This window comes from Erpetoichthys calabaricus, chromosome 15, assembly GCF_900747795.2.
Source record: "Erpetoichthys calabaricus chromosome 15, fErpCal1.3, whole genome shotgun sequence".
In the NCBI taxonomy this organism is placed as follows: domain Eukaryota; kingdom Metazoa; phylum Chordata; class Cladistia; order Polypteriformes; family Polypteridae; genus Erpetoichthys; species Erpetoichthys calabaricus.
Window position 1 is genome coordinate 70932580 of NC_041408.2, and position 17933 is coordinate 70950512.

At 37.1% G+C, this 17933-nt stretch overlaps 1 protein-coding gene across 3 annotated transcripts in view; it reads right to left on the minus strand.

The window, feature by feature from the left end:
• ryr2a (ryanodine receptor 2a (cardiac)) overlaps positions 1 to 17933 on the minus strand; it is a 657734-nt gene that overhangs the window by 108986 nt on the left and 530815 nt on the right. For all 3 annotated transcript variants that reach the window (XM_051919561.1, XM_051919560.1, XM_051919559.1), the window contains 3 exons: positions 17148 to 17227; positions 14177 to 14253; positions 14018 to 14091 (listed from right to left, as the gene is read on the minus strand). In XM_051919561.1, the coding sequence (XP_051775521.1) occupies positions 14018 to 14091; positions 14177 to 14253; positions 17148 to 17227 (231 nt within the window). The remainder of the gene's footprint in view (positions 1 to 14017; positions 14092 to 14176; positions 14254 to 17147; positions 17228 to 17933) is intronic.

A 17933-nucleotide genomic window follows, 5' to 3' on the forward strand; every position in this document is an offset into this window, starting at 1 on the left:
CTTGCCAACGAGAGAGTATCGCTGTAGCTGCAGCTCTCACCACTTAATCGTCAGAGTATTACTATAGAAAAATTAACCTTATTTTTGCTCTGACACCGCTGATCAACACAGTAAACTTTGTAAACTCAGTGACCTTTTCCTGTTTACCATTTGGAAGCTCTTACCTCTGTGAGCAAGGTTTTTCAACACTTACGGAAATGAAATCTAAGAAATGCGAGAGACTTCAAATGATCGACAAGGAAATGCGCGTCTGTCTTTCGAAAATTGATCCTCGCATCAATCTCATATGTGCTGAAAAACAATCTTAATGTTCACATTAATTAAATTTAAGATTTATCCTTTAATTCCTTTATTAAAAAAATTTCTTTCAAACTTGTAAAATTAACTGTTTTTATTGGCGACTGTCCATAGATTGTGTCGTCACGACTTTATTTATGGGCAATCCCTCAGGTGCGCCACGAAAGAAAATTTTTGGACTTTCGCTGATTTTGGGGAACAAATTCCAAGATGATAAGTTATGTTTTTGGTTAAATATATCTCTTTCTTGTTGACTTTCAATTTGGTTTGCATTTTGGTGCCTCAATTTCTCTGACTTCTTAATTTATGTACTCCTGTCTGTCCCCTGATTACAATCTTGCCTATTCCTTTGGAGCCCACCATACCTGACATCATAAACTAGTCCAAGTAGAAGTTCTTTTCCTTTTAAAACATGTATTTCCTCTGGGCACTACTAGCAAATCCTTTCAGCAAAATTATGTGTCACATCACAAAGCATGTTTCATATGAAGCCGATTCCAAGATCATAAATTAATTTCACTCCATTATCCCATACAGTCAGGCCCGGTTCTGCCGGTCATGCAAAGGGTGCATGCACGAAGGCGGTGCGGGGCTCGTCTTTTCCCGTCGAATGTCGGTAACTTGCTTCAAAGAAAAACGTGCAAGTCACAACACGTGAATTGCAGCAGCTCAAGTATGCAGTATATCAATCAAAAGTTTTTGTAGTGTTAATCGGAATTTTAATGATGAATTAATTAAACTTGTCACCGATTCGTTAAATGCGTAAGTCAAGTTTTCTTCTACCTACAAAGAAATTTTCTTTAATATTTTTTGATATTAAGGAAATTGCGAAAATTTTAAATTTTAAATACACTGGTTTAGAAAACGAGTGAAAGTATTATAGGGTGAGGGGGCGGCTGAAATTAAATGGCATGATGGCGGCTTCGCCTCTAGAACCGGGCCTGCATACAATTCTCAGATCTCAATCAAATTGAGCAACTTTAGGACAAGGCAGAATGTGAGGTTTGCTGGATGAATGTGTGCTGAAAACTGCTTTAAAGCAGGATTTCTCAATCACTGGATCATGTGTTGTGGGCTACCACATTTAGCTGCTTTAGTGGGTTGTAGCAGGCCGCCAAAGTGATCAATATCACCATGCGATATTTATTCCCATATTTATCGATGATCGTCCCACGATCTAAGTGTGGGCGACAAATATACTTAGAGCAGAAAAACTGTTGTGTCACTAAAAGGGTTGAGAAATAATGCTTTAAAGTAAGTATTCTGGCTGCTCTGGGAAGATAAAGGAAATCCTTGATAAGTGCACCAATAAAATAACCATTGAGTAAATACACTGTAACACAAAAGTTTGGAAATAATTACAAAACAAGATATGTAACCTACAGTATAACTTCTTCATTATTATTTTCCTCCTTAGTGAACTTAGTCACAAAGAGCTATACTCTGAATAGTTTTTTTTTAATGAGGGGCTTGTACATTGCAAATATGGAGCTTTCCTCATTTGATTGAACTTTTACTTAAAAGTGCAACACTAAAAATGATGTCAATGGTGAAATAAACTGCTGATGCTTGCTTACAGCAATTTTTAATTTCAAATCACAATATTCACCTTGTTTTCTGATATTGGGCCTTGGTTAATAATGCATGGATCAGTTATTAACTCATTCAATGATCAATTATTGATTCATTTACTCTGACCTAGCCTGCTTTAAAATATTATTAACTTTACAGTTATCTGGAATTCACATACTGTATATGACACAGAATTCTCAGCAAATATAGAAAAACACCAATTCAATGTTATAACAAAAAAGCAGACAGCTCTAATATGCATTCACATGTGCAATCAATTGTGTACTATTGTTTAATAAAACAAATATTTTATAGAGCTGTACACGTATCAAAAAAAAAACAAACTCTTCTTCTTTTTCTTTCGGCTGCTCCCATTAGGGGTTGCCACAGCGGATCATCTTCTTCCATATCTTCCTGTCCTCTACATCTTGTTCTGTTACACCCAAAACCTGAATGTCCTCTCTCACCACATCCATAAACCTCCTCTTAGACCTTTTTCTTTTCTTCTTCCCTGGCAGCTCTATCCTTAGCATCCTTCTCCCAAAATACTCAGCATCTCTCCTCTGCACATGACCAAACCAATGCAATCTCGCCTCTCTGACTTTGTCTCCCAACCGTCCAAGGTTTTAAAAGAGAAACTAAGTTAACTAAGTTAATAATGTTTGTGTACATTGATAATTGTGTTTCATGAGTTAGCTTTAGCTCCGGTACACAACTCGCCAACTGTGAGTCAACTGACATATATATAGCAGCTGGTGTGAAATAAAATTATCTGAGCTATACTCATCAGTTTTGCAGAAGTAGACACAAATGTTCTCAAGGGCAAAAACTCTGTGTATTTTGGTTTTGACATATTATAAGGGTTGCATCCAGAAACATCTTTTAATTTGATGTATAAACAGTCTGTGATTAAACAAGCATTTTAAAAGTAAGAGTTTGTGCATTTTGATGACATTGATAAACAAACATAAACATTTAAAGCCATAAAAGACATACTTCACAGAAAAAGTGGACATGAAAGCAAATAAAAATGTTTATCTGTGATAATTGTATTTCCATCATTATGTAAATTTATACATAGTTATGGTATCATAAAATGAAAAACATACTGTAGCTGGACAACAAAAAACTAATGAAGATGAGCTGAAAAAATATCAAATTAGTAAGACTGAATATTGCATAAAACATGAAACTACGATGCAGAGCATTTCAGCAGTATGATTGGCAGTTTTACCACACACATTTTACTATTTAACATCAAATCATCATCCTTGCATCACTTTATAGTATAGTTCAGAAAACATATTTTCAAGGATTCTGTGGAAATAAATATAGCATTTTACTATGTATAAGGAAATCCATTCATAAAATGAAAACTGTTGTAAAACGTGAAACAGCACAAATTGTTGCAAATACATCCGAGCAACTGGCATTTTTGAATGAGAATAATAATTTACTTCAGCAGTCAGTTTTAATTAAAGAACTCTTTCTTTGAAACAGACAATCAATCAATTACAACAATGAAAACATTTTACAAAGAGCAAATTATCTGTTTTTAGTGAATTCATTATTTAATTTGAATAATGCATGAGTGAGTATTTATTTATTTTTTATAATGTGGTTTGAAAACTTTAAATAAACAAATGTCAGGCTGATATTTATTATTAAGGATAAAAATTACTATGACATTATGAACTAAGGCACCATTGAGAATATATTTAACTAGTGATAAAAAATGGCAACTTCATCCTACTTTTTTGTTGCGAAAGAATATTTAAATTATAAAATTAGAGTTGAAAGTTAAAAAATGGTTAGGGAGGTTTATTGCCCCAATGTATTATTCTATATATTTTTATTTTAATATATTTTTTGGCATGTTATCGTGATATCTGCTAATCAATTCATTCACCTAAATATTTACACTTTGACATATAAGGAACTGTTTCTAGGAAGCAGACAGGTGTGATATTCTGTAGGCCACATTTCTTTTTATTGCATGTGATGTACCCCATAGTATAAACAGGATGACACTGATTGGCTTATGGGTACTGACTGATCACCCAGACTTGGCTGTCACATGAGACTGCTTAGAGCAATAAGGCAACCAGTGAATGATGGAAACTCATCTGCTGTATCTGCAACTTTACATGGCTATAACATAGCATGCATTATTAACTTTAGGAAGCAGGCTCCTCTTCCCACCCCTGTCACCATCAGAGGAACGGATGTCGAGGTGGTTGAGGACTACAGGTACCTGGGGGTACACATTGACAGTAAACTGGACTGGTCCAAGAACACCAACACGGTTTTCAAGAAAGGGCAGAGCCGGCTTTACCTACTGAGGAGGCTCAGGTCTTTCAATGTCTGTAGGAAAATGCTGACTATGTTCTATCACTCTGTGGTAGAGAGCGTGGTGTTTTTTGCAGCTGTGTGCTGGGGCAGTGGGGTGAAGACAGCTGATGCCAACAGGCTGAACAAGCTGATTTAAAAAGGCTGGTTCTGTCCTGGGTGTCAGACTGGAGAACCTGGTGGAGGTGTCTGAGAGGAGAATGCTGAAAAAGCTTCTCGGTATCATGGACAACCCCTCTCACCCCATGCACGCCTCCTTGATGGGTCATCAGAGCACACACAGCAAAAAACTCATTGCCTCCAAATGCAGAACCGAACGCCACAGGAAATCCTTTCTACCTGTGGCAATAAGACTGTATAACTCTTCCTCACTCTGTAGGTGATCTTTTTCAGAATTTTTGTCATTAGGTCTCATTTGTTTTTTGTTTTTTTTTATTTATTTATTTATTTATTTTATTTACTCATCTGTATGTTACTGAATGTTTGTTTCATCCCTTCATCACATGCTGCTATCTCATTTACTCATTGGCACAAACACTAAGTCACTTTTCATAACCACTTGCACTAATAATCTGTTGTTTTATTATATCTGTTATAGTTTTAGTTATAGTTGTTTGTTGCTTTGCACAAATTAGTTATACAGTTATAATACAAACTATTAGTTAGAGTTATTTGTTACTTTGTTTAGAGTTGTTATTCTGTTTGCACTATTACTACTACTGTTCTTTTTAAACTCTTGACTACCTTATCTTTATTCCTCTTGTTGCACTGAGCATGTATATGACAAAAGAATTTCCCTCGGGATAAATAAAGTTCTTATCTTATCTTATCTTATTACATTTGTCAAGGCATACTAAATGCTTAAATGGTTGAAAAAGTAAATAACAATGGAAGTGCAACTGAATACAATACTTGCCAAGAACAGAAGTCTATTGGCACATTATATGTGAGCAATGGAAAACAGTAACCATTCCCTTAAATACTTTCATAATAATGTCATATATGCAAGCTGAATTGCTGCCTGGTGAAAAATGTAATGGCTTAGTAAGAAACTGAACAGGTGATTACAGCTCTGGGCTTATTAATAAAAAAAAACATACAGAAGAGCAATATCATCATCTTCAATATCATTTTAACAATACATTGGCATTGGTTGCTGTTGCCCTATATCCTAAAATTGTTTTTAAAAAATGGTGATAAGTACACAACAAGCTGTAAAAATAAACATTATGTAACATTAACATTTTAAATTGGTCATCTCAAAAGAAAATACAATAGTTACAGCTAACCTTTTCACAACTATGGTTAATTAAACAATTTACTATCCTATAAATCACTTCAATCAAAGTGGCCTGCTGTAGTGTATTTAAAATATAATAGTTCAAATTAAAAATCAGTGTATTGGGTCATATACCTTTGTTTGTACCTTAATTTATCAAGCTTTTGATGTGACGCTATGTTGTAGGATACTGCAGTGGCAGAAGCAGAAATAGGATAGTAAAAATATCATCAAATTCTGTCAGGTCAAAGCAGATTAGAAAGGTTGTTTTACATAAAACTTGCTAATCAGTTATATTGTTTTGGGTTTTTTTGCATGTATAATGACTTGCAGCATCTAATTTATATTTAAGGAGAATTTCACTGTTTTTAATATAATGGTCAATTATAACATTTCACAGTGTTTGTATCCATACATCAAACAAATTAGTCAAATCCTAATCAGATAAATGGATTTTTATTAGTTTGCATTTTTCTTCCAAAATAGTCACTTTCAAAGTAACCTAAAATATTTATTCTACTTATAATGTCCGGAATAACAACATTGTATTTTGGAAAAAAGTTAAAATGTGTGGGATATGGCCGGCCTGTCACCCTGGCCAACACCCCCAGGCCGGGAGATGGAGCTGTCCCTCCTGCATGGAAGTGCCCTGAATACCAGCAGGGAATCATGGACAATGGAGTTTTCCTTTACAGCCCTGCTGGATATCACAGGGGCCAACAGATGACGCTGCAAGGAGGCCCAGAGAGGAGTTTGTGCCCTATAACCCGGATGTTCGTCGTAGGCAAGTTCCGGGTTGAAGAAAAGGACTTTTTATCTGACCCAGAAGTGATAAGAAATCACATGGACTGTAGGATGGGAAACACTTCCGGGTCAGGGAATATAAAAGGACTATGGGAAATCCCAGACGTCGAGCTGAGCTGGGTGGAAGGAGGGCAACGCGTCTGGGAGTGGAGGATTGTGTATTGTTATTTGATTATTGATTTATTACTGAGTATTGTGGAGAGGAGGGTGCTTTGTGCACTATTATTATTATTATTAATAAACTATTAGTTGGACTTTTACCTGGTGTCTGACGTCTAGTCTGAGGGTTCAAGGGGTCATGGAGACCTCTATCTATCACAAATGTCTTAAATATCTCTAAATTCAGTCTTATCTTCTTTAGCTGCTTTCTTCCATATTAACTGGATGCAGGATTTCAGGTATGAGTTTGTCACTGCCATGACGTTGAAGTAGTGAAATAATTTATGAAAAAATATGGTAGTTGTTGATTTACAAAGACTATTTATTGCAGCCATGAAAAAATGTGAGTGTTGTGTTTATATGGTATAGAAAGTAATATGCTTCTCCAGGAAAATTAGTTATAATAAAATATATATTTAGATGTTAATGCAAGCAAAAACATTAATCTCAACAAGATGAAAAATTAGAAACCTTTGAATTTTATTAAGGACAATAGGTGCCTTAACAAATAAGAAATCAGAACTTTCCCACGATATTCCATGGTATACTGTTTTACTATCAAAAACTTAATGGACTGCTTTAGTAACAAATTAATTAGCAGAATTAACAATTTAGCTTCATAACCAAAAACTACTGGATCACAACATATGTGTGTATTACCTTAGAACTGAAGACTCTACTAATAAATTTTAAAATGAAAGCTGCTAACACCTGCACCTCACATGTAATTTTAAATGCTTCACTTGAAACACTTGCAAAGCCCATTCTAACATAATTAATATATCTTTACTGAACACATCTGTTTCTCCTTCCTCTAATAAAGTCATTGTTAGATTTGTATTAATGAAATCAAATTTAAATGTGAATGTTTATTAAAATAATAGACTCATTTCGGATTTACCATAACTTTTACAATTTTTAAAGAAAACTACTGTCTTACTTTAAAACACAACCTTTATGAAAGAAAATCTCAGGAATGAACAACATTTACAACATGAGTTTAAGACTAAATATTGGCAATGCAGGAAATGCTAAAATCATTATACAGGAGGTCCTCGGGTTACAACGTCTCAACATACGACGTTTCGAGTTAAAAAAAATTGAGATGTGAGAAGGAATAAAGGTAAGGATTTTTTTTAAACTCATTTTTTTTGTTACGACAGTACAGTGTACATTACAGTATATTTATGTCCGTTTCCTTTTTCTGTAGCTTAGTTGTGTTTTTATGTTCTAGATTATGATTTTGCAAATGTGTTAGGATAGGTAAGTGACTTAGACTTGGGTGTGTTTTGACTTATACCAAAATTCAGGTTACATCACTGTTGTAGGAACGGAACTGTGTCGTAACCCGAGGACCCCCTGTACTTTGAAATTTTGCTACACAAGATTGGGAATCTAATTGGAGCCTCTGGCATTGTCCATTGTTTCTGAGCGTACTCCCTATATCATGTCTGCTGTTAGTTATAGTGTCCCTCAAGGATCACTGCTCAATCAAGTTATTTATCCACTATTGATAGTATTTTATTTGTATTTGTATTATACGGTCTAATAAAAAAGATAATTCTAAAATTAAAACATTAATTGTCTGCTTTAGTGAAATGAAAGGGTGGATGAGTTAAAATTAAAATATCAGAATTAATTCATAATCCTGCAGCAAGGAACATAACTGGAAATATGACTGATACATATAACTGGTGACCTTGAGTTCAAGGTAAATTGCAGCAGTTTTGAAAATTTCTTTTTCACAGATAATATTGGCTCTGTCACCCTTTACAGATCTAATTAATGTATAAAATCCAGAGCATCCACTAAGATCGCAAGGTGAAGACCCTCTTAAAATTATAAGCATCAATAATGCTAGCACTCCCAGACTTGGGAACTCATAGCTCCTTGGCATGGCGAGAACAGCTATTAAGCCCATTTTCCTTGTTAATAATTGTACCACTTATCACAGGGATAAATGCTGTGGCCTGTTTCTTGTTGGGAAATTCAACAGGAAGGCATTTCATAAAATGTTAGCAGGATGTTCCTTGGATTTCTTCATACTAGCAGGCTTTATGAAGGAATCATCTGCTGTAACTATGGGAACAGTCTGGAGAAGCCATTGAGAATGACTTTTGGTCAGTGTCAGAAAGCTTGTTTCACAGAATTTAATGACGCAGTAAGAGACATTTGGGACACCACTCATTTTGTTCTCAGTAAGAACTGTAGAAATATTAATCATATTGATGGAGCTCCTGAATCCAGTCTTCCTCACAGAAGGACAAAGACTGAGATCTGTTCCATTTCTCTATAACTGCAAGGTCATTAGTATACAAACTCCTGAATATTCAAAATATACTGGGCATCGTTTGGATGTTTTGGTAAACATGCATTTTTAATGTTGCAAGTAAAGCAATGTCAATATCTACAGAATAGCAGATTGGAAGTTGGTCTCCTACTTTAAAAGGTGTGAATCAACCATAAATCCAAAGGTTTCTTGTGTGTGCTACAAGAAAATGGGTTTTGGGGCTGCTGTTGTATTTAGAGTGTGTGTGTTGTGTTTGTATACTGGGTGTTAAATCAAGTCTATTTCTTGTTTGTGGTTTTCCTGTACAGGATATCAATATGCAACTAAGACTCAGAAAGAAAGTAGTTGGGACGAGCACATTTTGCATCTTTAGTATTTTCAGGTGATGTTGCCCTCTTGCCCTCATCTGACATCTCTTGTATGACTTGCATTGGTTTGCAGCAGAGTGTAATGTGTTTCAAAAGAATTACCACCTCCAAATTTAAACTCATTACGTTCGTCTGAAAAAGAGTAGCTTCCTAGTAGCCAAGTGTTTGGGGTGGGGGGTTATGGGTATTGTGAATTGACCAAAAACAAAAGGGGCAAGGACCAAGATTTCACAAATATTAAACTAGCTCAAGGATAATAATGATCTTTTCTTTTCATATTTTTCATCTTCTCAGTACCCTATGGTGGTGCTTGTTTTTTGCTGGAGTTTTGAATCAACTTACCACCCCTGATGCCGAAGTTGTCACTAATGACAGACTGAACAAGTTATATTTTTGCATTCCCGTACAATCATAAATCCTAGATTGTATTGGAAAGACTGCATCACAGAATGTGTGTTGGCAAGGATCAAAAAGATATTGCCTCTTTCCCAGTGATTGAGAGCCTCAGAGATATGTTTTATCTGTAATCTGTGTAAGCAAGAATTTTGTTTTTGCTCTTCTTTCCTCTTTTGAAATCTGATCTTATCTTAAAATATACCTTATCATATACTTATTTTTATTAATATTTAGTAGACTTAATAACCTCCATTATTCAGCCATTTTGTAACCTGCCATTTTACTTCAGGGTTGTGGGAATCCAGTGCCTTTCCTGGCAGCACTGGGTGAGGGGCAGAAACCAATTCTGGATGGACATCAGTCCATCAAAGGACACAATCATATCCGCTCTCAAAATGTCTAAATTCATTTGCATAGCTTGTGTTAAGTTTTTCTGTTCTGTATGTTTTTTTTGTTTGATTTTTTGTAAACTTATCAAGTGATCTGGGTTTGTGAATGGAAATATACCATTAATCTATTTTGTTAATTGCTTAATCCAAGACATTCTATAATGTGGCTCATTATGCAAACATCTCCATGCACTCACACGAGCCAATTCTGGAGTCATCAATGATGGAGGAGGAAAGCCTAAATTCCCAGAGAAAGATAGAGGTGAAGATTATACAAGACAGTAATGGTTAGTACTGCCAATCATTGTACCACCATTGGTTCAGAACGGAAATGTGTAAAAATACTATAAATAAAAAAAAAACTAGCTTATGAGCCCATATGCCAAGAAGGTTGAGCTTGATCTTTTAAATTGCCATCATCTAAATAATTAATAAAATTCATATTGATTTGTAAATTCTCTGAACATTAGATTAAAGCATACGGAATGCCCCAAGAAAGCTTTCAGGCACAGTAAAAGTTTTCAAATATTGCTGTACTACAAATCATACTTTTACATTTTATTGCATATCTGTTTGCTACTACATTAAAGGCATAAGAATAAAAAAAAATGTAAAGACCAAAGAAACTATTTGTCAGCAGTTATGTTTAAGAAAGTAAAAAAATGAAATATGTTGCTTGCATATGTATTCTAGGAGCTTTAAGATAACAAAAGTGAAAGGAATTACTCTGTGATATGAACGCCTTCTCATTGATCTGTCCTGAGGCACCATTGTAGTCACTGTCACATTTTCTATTTAAAAACTCCAGCTTATATAGAAAGTAGTGAATCTGAAGTAATGTCAAAAGAAAAACAATAGGAGGTCAGAAATAAAGGTATAAAAATGCACAGATTAGAGTATATGGATCTCCCTCTCAGCACTGTTACCTCAAAATCAAGGAAATGGCAATTGTATCTCACTACCCAAATACTGACTTGAAAAAAAAAGAACAACGAAAGCAAAAAATAAAAACTCAGCATTCAAACACAAAGGTGACATCTAATAGAAGCCAGTAAGACCAAATCAAACATCCTCCCAGCAAAAAAAAAAACCTAAATCATGCAATGGCTAGAGACTAAAGAAACCATTCTCCATAACACGGTCCTTATAGGAGGGTAGCATGAAATGAACCCTTACTCCAAAAAAATCATCTTAGGGTCATATGCATTTTGCCATAAAATACTTGAGTGAAAAAAACTCACTTTTGTGGCCAAAATTCATAGTGCTATGTGTGTCAGAAACTTAGTATTGCACAAGTTTGAATGAATAGTCTTTACAGGCAAATATGGTGCTGGCAGCAAAATGCAGTGGGAACTTCTCTGAGTAAGGGCCGTTCACACATAAGCATTTGTGTAGTGTTTTAGTGCTAGACCAGAACTCCCCTAAACTAAGTTATTTATCATTGATTTCAATGACATTATTCATATCTAAGCATTTTATCAGAAAGCGGTTTAGAAAACCTCTTGCATGCAGCAGTTTACAAGCTTGTTCTATTGAAATCAATGGTAATGCTCATTAAATTAAAAAAAACCAAAATGCTGGTGTCCTTGTGCACGCAGGTGCATCAGTCTTCTAGTGACAGTGATTGAGGGACATATTGAGGTACATAGCCTGCAAATCAAGTGACAAGAATTCAACAAAAGTTCTAGTTATACATTTAGTTTTAATCAGGTTAAAGTTTAGTACTGATGTTTTAACAAACAGATAGAGTGGAGATGCGCAGCAAATTTGGGATTTGCATGCCTCCATGCATTTCTAGATTGATCGGTATTATTGCCCTTATATCACTTGAACAGAGTATTATTGCTCATTATAACATTGAATACTTAAAATAGGTGTCAGTGATACTTCTCAATTTAGAAAATGTGTTTATTCCTTTGTGAAGGAAATAACATCCATCTCCTTTTCCATCCCCACCATTTATTTATAGGTTTTTGTTACTGGATTGCACACAGCCCATACTTTTCTGCTTAGCTGTGTGACTGGGCCCTGAAAATGATTGCTGCACTATCCAGCACATGAGCTTTTTGCCTCACACCCAGTGTTGCTACGATAATCACTGGCTCCCAGTGACCCTAAACTGGGCAAATTAAATTTACCCTTCAGCACATGCAGAATTAAATGTATAAGAATACAATGTAAATTCATTGGAGTTGATTACCGCTGTGCACGATAACCCCTACGCTCACTAGCTGATACTAGATGAGCGGATCAGTTCAGTGCTTTTTTTGTGAAATAGCGCAATGATTTTTTTCCCCACATATCACTCATGCTTTGCGACACCTGTTTGTAACTCTGGAATTTTTCAGGATGCTCCCTGCATCATATGGAGTCCAGATTTGTCTTCTTGATTCCCTTTGCTACAGAAAGGGTTGAATCCAATATTTACGATCACAACACTAACAACATCAGCTCTTCAGTACTGTGATCGCCAGGACTAAAAGCACTACAGTCACAGTAGACATTCTGGAAAAACAACAATCACCATACAGTCTACAAAATGGAAATGATGTCCTTTATATTTTCCCTGCAACCACCTCTTTAAAAAAGCTGGAAAAATGCTTGAAAAACACTTTGAAAACACTGAAAAACACCCAAAAATGCCTGAAAAAGATTGCAAAAAGCCATTAGAAAACTTGAAAAACATTATATAAATGCTGGAAATTTACAATGCACAAGTGTGAATGGGCCCCAAGTATTTGAGATGAAGGAAAAAATAGATGGAACACAGCACCGGAAAATGCTGGACAGGAAATCATTCCAGATTGCTAATAAAATTCTGAACACTAAGCCAAGACTCATCCTTTACCAGGACAATTATCCTATTCTTAGGGACAGTGCAACATTGGACTGACAGAAAGGTAACAATGTCCTTGAGTGGTCCACACAAACTCCCAAACCCAATCCCACCAAGAATTAGTAGCATTGATTGAAGAAGGCTGTGTACATAGCCAACTAAGCAAAGATCACTTCTAAACAGTTGTCACAAGCGGCTTGGGGACAGACCCACCTGGAACGCATGGAAGGACCGGGAGGTGGCGTATTTGTCCTCCGGGCCACAAAGGGACAACTGCCCTGGATCCGGAAAAGACCACAGGAAAGGAGCAAGGAGGCCACTGCCAGGGGGCGCCCGAGTCTCAGAGAGCCCGGGAAACATCTACTTCTGCCACACCCCGGAACGTGGATGATGATTCTTCCAGGGACGCCTGGAGTGCTTCCGGGTGCTCTCCTGACACTTCCGCCACACCAGGAAGTGAGGTCAGACGGAGCACCTGGAGCCCATCCGGGTTATTACAAAAGGGACTGCCTCCCTACCATCAGGGAGCTAGAGTCGGGAGTGGGAGCAGGACGAGGCTCCTGTGGACAGAGGAAAGGCGGCCCACGGACAGTGAGAGAGAAGCCCGGAGTAGGGGTGATTGGTGCTGGGAGCACAGTGTGCTGTGCGGGACTGTGTAAGAAGGAGAAAATAAACGTGTACTTTTTGATAAAGATGTGGTCTCAGTCTGGTGGTGTCCAGGCATGTCTCACACAGTGTGTATATGGCAAAAAACGGTTCATTCTGATATTATAATGGGCCCAAATACTCATACAAGCAGCATATTTCAGTTTTAGATTTCTTCTTGAGCATGTGTGATTAGAAATACTGATTGGAAATCATGCATTTATACATTGTCATCCAGAAACATTTGAAAACTTCTAAAGAGTCAGGACATTTTGGCTGGGTACTATATTTAATAAATAGTATAATGTACAAATGCAGAATTACTGTGGACATGTAACATTAACAATACAAAGGCTAACTAATTTCTTTTACTTTAATATACAAAACCAAACACAGAAAGAGTGTAAAGATGCGCTCAATAATTGCAATCAATTACAAAGTCCTATATTTCATTTATTGCTTTCTATACCTTTTTATTCTATATATTGTAAAAATTTAAAGATGCTAAACATGCTCAGCAAGGTATGCTAAAACACAAGGGCAGACAGATCTATGACTTTAATCATAGCATTACAATTAAAGCTGCTTTATCTTTTGTCCATTTCATAATTCTCATTTCAGACTACTGTGTACCTGATCCTTCTTCTGTCACCATCCCAAGACCTTCTGCCTTATTCTGCCTTTCAAATGCATTGAGGTCTAGAACACTATGGAAAGAAGATTAAGGAGAAAAACTTAGCTTGATGCAATACATATTCATAACATGAAACAATCAAAACTAAAATAAATTACCTGCATGACTGCATAAGACCCGCTAGACTTTGAAAGAATCCCACATCCTTCTTGTCCTTTAGATAGTCAAGCATTTTCTGTATAAACACAAAAAACCATATGCCACATGATACAAATATTGTTTTATTAGTTTTATTGTGCTAAATTATTGGAAAACAAATGACTGCATCTTCTATACAGTACATGTAGCACCCTAAAGAAATTAATATGATTATTACTATCATCAACAGATTTAATGATTTTGCAGCTTTATTTTGTATCCCTACACAGACAGGTACAATAGATTTTTTTTTTAAATAGGTTAAATTTATTGGTCTAAAACAACCCACAGTGCCTATGAAAGAAAATATTTAACATTAGTCAGCTTAGCAAATCAGGCTCCATCTTTAATGGGAATCGATTAAATAAGTTTCATGTCTAACTGGGGGCTGGTAGCAGAATTGGCACCCCAGACACCATAAAAAACCTCACACTGTCCCACTTCATCAGGACTAGTGTGGTGCTGAGGTGTCACCCGTTGCATGGCTGCACTCGGGTCCTAATCTGGGATCCTGACTTGGTTTGTCATGTGGTGGGTGCGGCAATGCGCTATATCAGCGTGTGCTCCTAACCTCTCACTCTCTCTCTCTAACTAAATGGCTTGGGAATTTAAGATTTAACATATCAGGTTCCATGTTTAATGGGAATCTAAGAAAATAGTGGTGAATCCAAAACAAAAAGAATATCTAATTAGGATATCAACAGCCAACCACTGCAGGGCAGTGAGAAAGAAAACAAACAAGAGAAGAAAAAGGAGAAGACAGATGACACCAGTTTTACTGAAATTTTGTTTAGCAGTTTGGTTCAAAAGGTGTTTTCTTAGTATATTAAACATTTCAGTTACCTATTAGTATGGCTATATGCACATCCACGTGGGTATGATTTCAGATGGGATTTTTGGTTGACGGCAGGAGGAGGTGAGTGGATGTAAATAAATGAAAAGTTGTTGGTGCTCTAGAGGTATGGGGAGAGCACAGTTGCAACACAGTTGTGTTTTACTTTGCATTGGGAGACTCTGAGGTTCACATAATTTCTACACAAATTTATGTTACAGAGGGCTGAAAGCACAAAGCTTTTGAGAGATTTACATTTTGGTGTTTGGGCAAGAACTCTAATGTTAAGTCTAATTAAGTATCTATAATAGTACTAATTTAGTTGATAATTGCTTTGAAATGTAAATTTTGATTGAGTTTTGAAGTTTAACCAAGAAATAATAAATGATTATCCTCTGACTCCTCTAATACCAGCCCAAAAAAACTTGCTGGACACAGTGTCTCTCATATTAAACATAGATCTAAACATACACGATGCATAATTATTTAAATTGGGAAATGATTAGCATCATGGGGCGGCACGGTGGCGCAGTGGGTAGCGCTGCTGCCTCGCAGTAAGGAGACCTGGGTTCGCTTCCCGGGTCCTCCCTGCGTGGAGTTTGCATGTTCTCCCCGTGTCTGCGTGGGTTTCCTCCGGGTGCTCCAGTTTCCTCCCACAGTCCAAAGACATGCAGATTAGGTGCATTGGCGATTTTAAAATGTCCTTTTTGTGTGTGTTTGTGTGTGTGTGTGTGCCCTGCCTGGGGTTTGTTTCCTGCCTTGCGCCCTGTGTTGGCTGGGATTGCTCCAGCAGACCCCCGTGACCCTGTAGTTAGGATATAGCGGGTTGGATAATGGATGGATTAGTATCATGAAAGACCAAAAAGCCTGCGTCATACACCTATTATTTAAATTTCCTATATGATGTACTGTAAATATTCATGGGCACCACAGTTTAGTGTATATGAATCAAGAGATGGATGTCTTGATAATGATTAGAGGTTAGTAATTTATCCATCCATCCTCTTCCGCTTATCCGAGGTCAGGTCGTGGGGGCAGCAGCTTGAGCAGAGATGCCCAGATTTCCTTCTCCCTGGCCACTTCTTCTAGCTCTTCTGGGGGAATCCCAAGTCGTTCCCAGGACTATGTCTCCCTCCAGCGTGTCCTGGGTCTTCCCCGGGGCCTCTTACCGGTTAGACATGCCCAGCACACCTCACCAGGGAGGCGTCCTGAACAGATGCCCGAGCCACCTCATCTGACTCCTCTCGATGCAGAGGAGCAGCGGCTCTACTCTGAGCCTGTCCCGGATGATTGAGCTTCTCACCCTATCTTTAAGGGAAAGCCCAGACACCCTGTGGAGGAAACTCATTTCAGCTGCTTGTATTCGTGATCTTGTTCTTTCGGTCACTACCCATAGCTCACGACCATAGGTGAGGGTAGGAGCACAGATCGACTGGTAAATTGAAAGCTTTGCCTTACGGCTCAGCTCTTTTTTCACCACGACAGACCGATGCAGAGCCCGCATTACTGCGGATGCCGCACCGATCCGTCCATCGATCTCACGCTCCATTCTTCCCTCACTCGTGAACAAGACCCCGAGATGCTTGAACTCCTTCACTTGGGGCAGGATCTCGCCCCCAACCCTAAGAGGGCACTCCACCCTTTTCCGGCTGAGGACCATGGTCTCAAATTTGGAGGTGCTGATTCCCTTCCCAGCCGCTTCACACTCAGCTGCGAACCGATCCAGAGAGAGCAGAAGATCACGGCCTGATGAAGCAAACAGGACAACATCATCTGCAAAAAGCAATGACCCAATCCTGAGTCCACCAAACCGGACCCCCTCCACGCCCTGGCTGCGCCTAGAAATTCTGTCCATAAAAGTGATGAACAGAATCGGTGACAAAGGGCAGCCCTGGAGGAGTAATTTATCAAGAGAAAAATAACTTTGCTGGTAAAAAATTAAAAGCACAATTCCTATTTTTTTTTAAATCAGTGTATAAATGAAACTAGAAGGTTCATTTTTTCCGATTTTGAAGTAAATTACAGCATTGTCATATAACATACACTTTTATTTTATTGCTGAGAGATGAAAAATGAAACTAAAGTTATCTTCAGTTTACCTGTTGTACTGTAGAATTTCCTCCATTTAAAATGGCAATCCCTAGTTTTAATGTAGCAGCCACCATTGGACCCATTTCGCCTAAGTAAAAGAAAAAATACATGAATAAAATGTTACTGTCCTCCTATACAGGAAAGATGAGAGAAAGAATGACATACTCTATGATTACTCTAAAAGTGGTCTTAGTTGCTGATATGTATACAACTAAAATATGGTTAATGTCTTTTAAAATACAAATGTCTACAATATTAACATAAAAAAACTGTCACATTTTCCACTCATGTAATAAGACTACTTCAAATATATTTACAAAGTAGTAAAAAGAGCAATGTCAGGCTACAGCAAACCAGAGGTGAATACAGAGCTGTTATGAAGTTAGAAAGAAAAGGGTAAATAACATGTAGGTTTAGGTTTATTTGTCATATATAGGTTAACACAGGGTCAACATACAATGAAATGTGTATGACGAGAAAAACAAGTCACTCAGCCTAGATCCAATAAAGCTTAAAAAAAAGATTACAAGTTAAAAATAGACAAGCCATATAAAATAAAATGTGTATGTTTTAAAAGAAGTTATACAGCAATATGAGTTGAATGAGCAGCAAGTACAAATGACAGTTATTGCACAGATAATGTTTTATAAGTACAGATGCATATTCCATAAAGTGCAGATGCATGTTCCAGTCAGTATTCAGAGTGTGTGCAGGTACAGTTTGCGTGTGAGTAGTTCAATGAAGATGTAGTGCAATGTAGATGTAGTGCAATGTAGATGTAGTGCAATGTAGAT